General features: G+C 53.5%; 1 protein-coding gene across 1 annotated transcript in view; it reads right to left on the minus strand.

Annotated features, from left to right (window-relative positions):
- Nucleotides 1-657: 657 nt before the first annotated feature.
- Nucleotides 658-8,699, minus strand: part of LOC139640167 (clavesin-1-like) — a gene marked incomplete at its 5' end in the record, with an annotated part of 12,466 nt that continues 4,424 nt past the window's right edge. Inside the window, 3 exons of the mRNA XM_071514338.1 lie at nucleotides 658-739; nucleotides 2,180-2,415; nucleotides 7,757-7,867. Of these exons, the coding sequence (XP_071370439.1) occupies nucleotides 658-739; nucleotides 2,180-2,415; nucleotides 7,757-7,867 (429 nt within the window). The remainder of the gene's footprint in view (nucleotides 740-2,179; nucleotides 2,416-7,756; nucleotides 7,868-8,699) is intronic.

Raw genomic sequence — 8,699 nt, forward strand, 5'->3', positions numbered from 1 at the left:
AGGACAGCTGCTGCTGGCTGGAGACGGCTCAGTGACAGGACAGACTGTGTGTGTGTGTGTGTGTGTGTGTGTGTGTGAGTAGCTGGTTGGGGAGGGTTTGGCGTCCCGTGACTGTTACAGTTCAGGTCAACAGTACAAAAGGACACAGGTTCAAATCCCCCAGCTAAGCAGTTCACAGCTGGCAGGGTGTGTGTGTGTGTGTGTGTGTGTGTGTGAGATAGAGAAAAAGATGGTGTGTGTGTGTGTGTGTGTGTGTGTGAGATCAACAGAAAAAGCTGACGTGTGTGTGTGTGTGTGTGTGTGTGTGTGTGTGTCAAAGTGGATGTTTTGTGTGTTGGTGTCTATCTGTGTTCTTGTGTGTGTGTGTGTGTGTGTGTGTGTTTGTGCATCTTTGTGTGCATGATTGTGCGTGATGGCACTGTAGAGTGTGTGTTACATGTGTGTACAGCATGTGTGTGTGTGTGTGTGTGTGTGTGTGTGTGCTTTGTGGGAGACATGTGTACCTGTGTGCAGACGGAGTGATTTTGTTAAGTCTGTGTGTGCATGCAGATGTGTGTGTGTGTGTGTGTGTCTGTGTGTGTGTGTGTGTCTGTGTGTGTGTGTGTGTGTGTGTGTGTGTGTGTGTGTGTGTGTCTGTGTGTGTGTGTGTGTGTGTGCTCAGTCCAGGGCCAGTAGTGGCTGTGTGCTGGTCTCTCTGTCCGTCTGTCGCAGAGTTCCTGGTTCCACCGCAGACTGAGACCTGAAACACAGCAGACTAGTGTCAGCAGCCAATAAAAACTAAACACAGAGTTTATATTGAACAGAGGAAACTACAGAAGCCCTGAAGGGTCAGAGAGAGAAAAAGTGATTTGGCAGATCCAATTTCTCCATTCATTCATTCATTCATTCATTCATTCATTCATTCATTCCTTTACTCAAATCAAACAATGCTGTGACCAAATCTGTCAGTGCTACTACAGCCAGAAGAGTGTGTGTGAGACAGAGATTAATCCTGATCCCGGACTGATTATTCTCTCTCTCTCTCTCTCTCTCTCTCTCTTGCCTCCTCCTCCTCCTCACCTCTTCATCACCTCCTTGCCCCTCCTCCTCCTCACCTCTATACCATCTCCTTGTCTCCTCTTTCTCTGTTCTTCTCCCTCTCTCCCCATACTTCCTCCTCACCTCTTCATCACCTCCTCCCCTTCCTCCTCACCTCTTCATCCCCTCCTCCTCCCCCCTCCTCCTCACCTCTTCATCCCCTCCCTGTCTCCTCCTCCTCCTCCTCCTCCTCACCTCTTCATCCCCTCCCTGTCTCCTCCTCCTCCTCCTCCTCCTCACCTCTTCATCCCCTCCCTGTCTCCTCCTCCTCCTCCTCCTCCTCACCTCTTCATCCCCTCCCTGTCTCCTCCTCCTCCTCACCTCTTCATCCCCTCCTTGTCTCCTCCTCCTCCTCCTCACCTCTTCATCCCCTCCCTGTCTCCTCCTCCTCCTCCTCCTCACCTCTTCATCCCCTCCTTGTCTCCTCCTCCTCTCCCTCCTCCTCACCTCTTCATCCCCTCCCTGTCTCCTCCTCCTCCTCCTCCTCCTCCTCACCTCTTCATCCCCTCCTTTTCTCCTCCTCCTCCTCCTCACCTCTTCATCCCCTCCTTGTCTCCTCCTCCTCCTCCTCCTCCTCCTCACCTCTTCATCCCCTCCCTGTCTCCTCCTCCTCACCTCCTCCTCCTCCTCCTCCTCCTCCTCACCTCTTCATCCCCTCCCTGTCTCCTCCTCCTCACCTCCTCCTCCTCCTCCTCCTCACCTCTTCATCCCCTCCCTGTCTCCTCCTCCTCACCTCCTCCTCCTCCTCACCTCTTCATCACCTCCTCCTCCTCCTCCTCCTCCTCCTCACCTCTTCATCCCCTCCCTGTCTCCTCCTCCTCACCTCCTCCTCCTCCTCCTCTTCCTCACCTCTTCATCCCCTCCCTGTCTCCTCCTCCTCACCTCCTCCTCCTCCTCCTCACCTCTTCATCACCTCCTCCTCCTCCTCCTCCTCCTCCTCACCTCTTCATCCCCTCCCTGTCTCCTCCTCCTCACCTCCTCCTCCTCCTCCTCCTCCTCACCTCTTCATCCCCTCCCTGTCTCCTCCTCCTCCTCCTCCTCACCTCTTCATCCCCTCCCTGTCTCCTCCTCCTCACCTCCTCCTCCTCCTCCTCCTCCTCACCTCTTCATCCCCTCCCTGTCTCCTCCTCCTCCTCCTCCTCCTCCACAGTTCTCTCTGACGTGCAGGGCATCATAGGTCAGTGTGTACTCGGTCTCGTCGTTGTAGTCCGGTCCCAGCAGGGTCCGGGCCCAGATCCCCATGTCGTACGGAGGGAGCGTCCCGCCAAACTCTGAGGGGAGACACTCCGGCTGGAGGAGCTGGTGCAGCGAGTTCAGGTTGTTACCGTGCAGGAAGATCTGCAGGCGGGACAGAACGGGACGGGGTTAAACACAGAGAACGGGACGGGGTTAAACAGAGAGAACGGGACGGGGTTAAACACAGAGAACGGGACGGGGTTAAATAGAGAACGGGACGGGGTTAAACACGGGACGGGACGGGGTTAAACAGAGAACGGGACGGGGTTAAACACAGAACGGGACGGGGTTAAACAGAGAGAACGGGATGGGGTTAAACACGGGACGGGACGGGGTTAAACAGAGAACGGGAGGGGGTTAAACAGAGAACGGGAGGGGGTTAAACAGAGAACGGGACGGGGTTAAACAGAGAACGGGACGGGGTTAAACAGAGAGAACGGGACGGGGTTAAACAGAGAACGGGACGGGGTTAAACAGAGAACGGGACGGGGTTAAACAGAGAACGGGACGGGGTTAAACACAGAACGGGACGGGGTTAAACACAGAGAACGGGACGGGGTTATACACAGAGAACGGGACGGGGTTATACACAGAGAACGGGACGGGGTTAAACACAGAACGGGACGGGGTTATACACAGAGAACGGGACGGGGTTACACACAGAGAACGGGACGGGGTTAAACACAGAGAACGGGACGGGGTTAAACACAGAGAACGGGACGGGGTTAAACAGAGAACGGGACGGGGTTAAACACAGAGAACGGGACGGGGTTAAACAGAGAACGGGACGGGGTTAAACAGAGAACGGGACGGGGTTAAACACAGAGAGAACGGGACGGGGTTAAACAGAGAGAACGGGACGGGGTTAAATAGAGAACGGGACGGGGTTAAATAGAGAACGGGACGGGGTTAAACACAGAACGGGACGGGGTTACACACGGAACGGGACGGGGTTAAACACGGAACGGGACGGGGTTAAACACAGAACGGGACGGGGTTAAACACAGAACGGGACGGGGTTAAACACAGAACGGGACGGGGTTAAACACAGAACGGGACGGGGTTAAACAGAGTAACAAGGGGTTAAACACGGGGTTATACACAGAACGGGACAGGGTTAAACAGAGAGAACGGGACGGGGTTAAACAGAGAGAACGGGACGGGGTTAAACAGAGAGAACGGGACGGGGTTAAACAGAGAACGGGACGGGGTTAAACACGGGACGGGACGGGGTTAAACAGAGAACGGGACGGGGTTAAACACGGGACGGGACGGGGTTAAACAGAAAGAACGGGACGGGGTTAAACAGAGAGAACGGGACGGGGTTAAACAGAGAACGGGACGGGGTTAAACACGGGACGGGACGGGGTTAAACAGAGAGAACGGGACGGGGTTAAACACAGAGAGAACGGGACGGGGTTAAACACAGAGAACGGGACGGGGTTAAACACAGAGAACGGGACGGGGTTAAACACAGAACGGGACGGGGTTAAACAGAGTAACAAGGGGTTAAACACGGGGTTATACACAGAACGGGACAGGGTTAAACAGAGAGAACGGGACGGGGTTAAATAGAGAACGGGACGGGGTTAAATAGAGAACGGGACGGGGTTAAACACAGAGAACGGGACGGGGTTAAACACAGAACGGGACAGGGTTAAACAGAGAGAACGGGACGGGGTTAAACAGAGAGAACGGGACGGGGTTAAACAGAGAGAACGGGACGGGGTTAAACAGAGAACGGGACGGGGTTAAACACGGGACGGGACGGGGTTAAACAGAGAACGGGACGGGGTTAAACACGGGACGGGACGGGGTTAAACAGAAAGAACGGGACGGGGTTAAACAGAGAGAACGGGACGGGGTTAAACAGAGAACGGGACGGGGTTAAACACGGGACGGGACGGGGTTAAACAGAGAACGGGACGGGGTTAAACACGGGACGGGACGGGGTTAAACAGAAAGAACGGGACGGGGTTAAACAGAGTAACAAGGGGTTAAACACGGGGTTATACACAGAACGGGACAGGGTTAAACAGAGAACGGGACGGGGTTAAACACAGAGAACGGGACGGGGTTAAATAGAGAACGGGACGGGGTTAAATAGAGAACGGGACGGGGTTAAACACAGAGAACGGGACGGGGTTAAACACAGAACAGGACGGGGTTAAACAGAGTAACAAGGGGTTAAACACGGGGTTATACACAGAACGGGACAGGGTTAAACAGAGAACGGGACGGGGTTAAACACAGAGAACGGGACGGGGTTAAATAGAGAACGGGACGGGGTTAAATAGAGAACGGGACGGGGTTAAACAGAGTAACAAGGGGTTAAACACGGGGTTATACACAGAACGGGACAGGGTTAAACAGAGAACGGGACGGGGTTAAACACAGAGAACGGGACGGGGTTAAATAGAGAACGGGACGGGGTTAAATAGAGAACGGGACGGGGTTAAACAGAGAACGGGACGGGGTTAAACACAGAACGGGACAGGGTTAAACAGAAAGAATGGGACGGGGTTAAACACAGAACGGGACGGGGTTAAACAGAGAACGGGACGGGGTTAAACACAGAACGGGACGGGGTTAAACACAGAGAACGGGACGGGGTTAAACACAGAACGGGACGGGGTTAAACACAGAGAACGGGACGGGGTTAAACAGAAAGAATGGGACGGGGTTAAACACAGAACGGGACGGGGTTAAACAGAGAACGGGACGGGGTTAAACACAGAACGGGACGGGGTTATACACAGAACGGGACAGGGTTAAACAGAGAACGGGACGGGGTTAAACACAGAACGGGACGGGGTTAAACACAGAGAACGGGACGGGGTTAAACAGAAAGAATGGGACGGGGTTAAACACAGAACGGGACGGGGTTAAACAGAGAACGGGACGGGGTTAAACACAGAACGGGACGGGGTTAAACACAGAACGGGACGGGGTTAAACACAGAACGGGACGGGGTTAAACAGAGAACGGGACGGGGGTTAAACAGAGAACGGGACGGGGTTAAACACAGAACGGGACGGGGTTAAACAGAGAACGGGACGGGGTTAAACACAGAACGGGACGGGGTTAAACACAGAACGGGACGGGGTTAAACAGAGAACGGGACGGGGTTAAACAGAAAGAATGGGACGGGGTTAAACACAGAACGGGACGGGGGTTAAACACAGAACGGGACGGGGTTAAACAGAGAACGGGACGGGGTTAAACACAGAACGGGACGGGGTTAAACACAGAACGGGACGGGGTTAAACAGAGAACGGGACGGGGGTTAAACACAGAACGGGACGGGGTTAAACAGAGAACGGGACGGGGGTTAAACACAGAACGGGACGGGGTTAAACACAGAGAACGGGACGGGGTTAAACAGAAAGAATGGGACGGGGTTAAACACAGAACGGGACGGGGTTAAACAGAGAACGGGACGGGGTTAAACAGAGAACGGGACGGGGTTAAACACAGAACGGGACGGGGTTAAACACAGAACGGGACGGGGGTTAAACACAGAACGGGACGGGGTTAAACAGAGAACGGGACGGGGTTAAACACAGAACGGGACGGGGTTAAACACAGAACGGGACGGGGTTAAACAGAGAACGGGACGGGGGTTAAACACAGAACGGGACGGGGTTAAACAGAGAACGGGACGGGGGTTAAACAGAGAACGGGACGGGGGTTAAACACAGAGAACGGGACGGGGTTAAACACAGAGAACGGGACGGGGTTAAACAGAGAACGGGACGGGGTTAAACACAGAGAACGGGACGGGGTTAAACACAGAACGGGACGGGGTTAAACACAGAACGGGACGGGGTTAAACACAGAGAACGGGACGGGGTTAAACACAGAGAACGGGACGGGGTTAAACACAGAACGGGACGGGGTTAAACACAGAGAACGGGACGGGGTTAAACACAGAACGGGACGGGGTTAAACACAGAACGGGACGGGGTTAAACACAGAGAACGGGACGGGGTTAAACACAGGACGGGACGGGGTTAAACACAGAACGGGACGGGGTTAAACAGAGAACGGGACGGGGTTAAACAGAGAACGGGACGGGGTTAAACACAGAGAACGGGACGGGGTTAAACACAGAGAACGGGACGGGGTTAAACACAGAGAACGGGACGGGGTTAAACAGAGAACGGGACGGGGTTAAACACAGGACGGGACGGGGTTAAACACAGAGAACGGGACGGGGTTAAACACAGAGAACGGGACGGGGTTAAACAGAGAACGGGACGGGGTTAAACACAGGACGGGACGGGGTTAAACACAGAACGGGACGGGGTTATACACAGAGAACGGGACGGGGTTATACAGAGAACGGGACGGGGTTATACACAGAGAACAGGACGGGGTTAAACAGAGAACGGGACGGGGTTAAACACAGAGAACGGGACGGGGTTAAACACAGAACGGGACGGGGTTATACACAGAGAACGGGACGGGGTTATACAGAGAACGGGACGGGGTTATACACAGAGAACAGGACGGGGTTAAACAGAGAACGGGACGGGGTTAAACACAGAGAACGGGACGGGGTTAAACACAGAGAACGGGACAGGGTTAAACAGAGAACGGGACGGGGTTAAACACAGAGAACGGGACGGGGTTAAACAGAGCATCAAGACAAAGAGGAGACGTCTCGGGAGAGGAAAGAGGAAAAACAAGGAGATGAGAGGAAATGAAGGAGGAGGTGGGGCATGAGGGAGGGAAGAGGAAGGAGGAGGGAGGGAGAGAGAGAGGGAACATGGAAGGAAGGAGGGAGATAGGGAGGAAGGAGATGGGAGGCGAGGAGGGATCGAGGGAGGAAAGAGGAGGGAAGGAGACAGTGAGCAAGGGAGGAGGGGGATAGGGAGGAAGGAGATGGGAGGCGAGGAGGGATCGAGGGAGGAAAGAGGAGGGAAGGAGACAGTGAGCAAGGGAGGAGGGGGAGAGGAGGGAGGGAGGGGGAGATGAGAGGAGGAAAGGAGAGGAGATGAAAAAACGAGAAGAGAGATGACAGGAGAAAGGGGGAAGGGAGGAAAGAGGAGAGGAGAGAACAAGAAAGAAAAGCAAAGAACAGAGGAAAGACAAGATGAGATGGGGGAGGAAAAAGGAGAGGAAATACAAAGAAAGGAGAGAATGAAAGAGGAGTGGGGGAAAAAAAGGAAGGGGACAAAAGAGGAGAGGAGAGGAAAAAGAGTGAGAGAAAGAGGAGATGAAAGATGAGGAGAGGATAATAGAGAAGGAAAAGAGGGGAGAGCGGAGGAAAGGCGAGGAAAAGAAAGAGGAGGGGAATGAGAAGAGGAAAAACGAGAGGTGAGGAGGAACGAGGAGGAACAAGGTGAGGTGTGTGTGTGTGTGTGTGTGTGTGTGTGTGTGTGTGTGTGTGTGTGTGTGTGTGTGTGTGTGTGTGTGTGTGTGTGTGTGTGTGTGTTACCCTTTTCCTGGTCTTGTCTTTGAGGAAAGGTTTGATGATGGTGTACATGGCGTGGATGTACCAGGGCTGATTCACAAAATGGATTCCTCCAAACCGAGCCGGAAAACTGTCCTGAAGAGAGGAGGAGGGGAGGAGAGGAGGAGAGGAGAGGAGGGAGGAGGAGAAGAGAGGAGGGGAGAGGAGAAGAGGGGAGGAGAGGAGGAGGGGAGAGGGGAGGACAGGAGAGGAGGGAGGAGGAGAGGAGAGGAGGGGAGAGGAGAAGAGGGGAGGAGAGGAGGGAGGAGGAGAGGAGAGGAGGGGAGAGAAGAAGAGAGGAGGGAGGAGTAGGGTTAGAGGACAGAGGAGGAGAGGAGAGGAGGAGAATAGAGGAGGGAGGGGGAGAGGAAGAGAGGAGAAGAAGAGAGGAGGGAGGAGAAGAGAGGTGGAGAGAAGAGGAGAGGACAGAGGAGGAGGAGGAGAGGAGGGGAGGAGAGGAGATGGGGAAGAGGGGAGGAGAGGAGAGAGAGGAAGAGGGGAGGAGGAGATAGGAGGAGGAGAGAGAGATTGGGGAGTCATTTTGAAAATCAGATGTAAAATTGAAATGTCTATAGATTTCATTCCACAATACTTTTCCTTTCAGAAATATAGCTGAAATTCAAAATCACTCCTGTTCTGTAACCAAACTTCTAAGATAACTCATAACATGATAGTATAGTAACAATAGCAGTAATAGTAACCAAGAGTATGCAGCTTTTTTAAACTAGTAATCATTTTATAAGATATAAATATTTTTTCCAGCTGGTGGTTATCTAATTTTGGAATGAAAATGTCTATACCTTTATAAAGGGAGAAAGAGCAGGTGATGACGAGTGGAGGAAAGAGAGGAGAAAGAAGAGAAGGAGGAGGTGATGAAGAGGTGAGGAGGAGGTATGGGGAAGGGGGGGGTGGAAGAGAAAGAGGAGGA

The sequence above is a fragment of the Centroberyx affinis genome, unplaced genomic scaffold (assembly GCF_046629955.1).
Source record: "Centroberyx affinis isolate AG114_WGS23_722 - 3 ecotype Tasmania unplaced genomic scaffold, CSIRO-AGI_Caff_v1 ptg008527l_1, whole genome shotgun sequence".
Lineage (NCBI taxonomy): Eukaryota > Metazoa > Chordata > Actinopteri > Beryciformes > Berycidae > Centroberyx > Centroberyx affinis.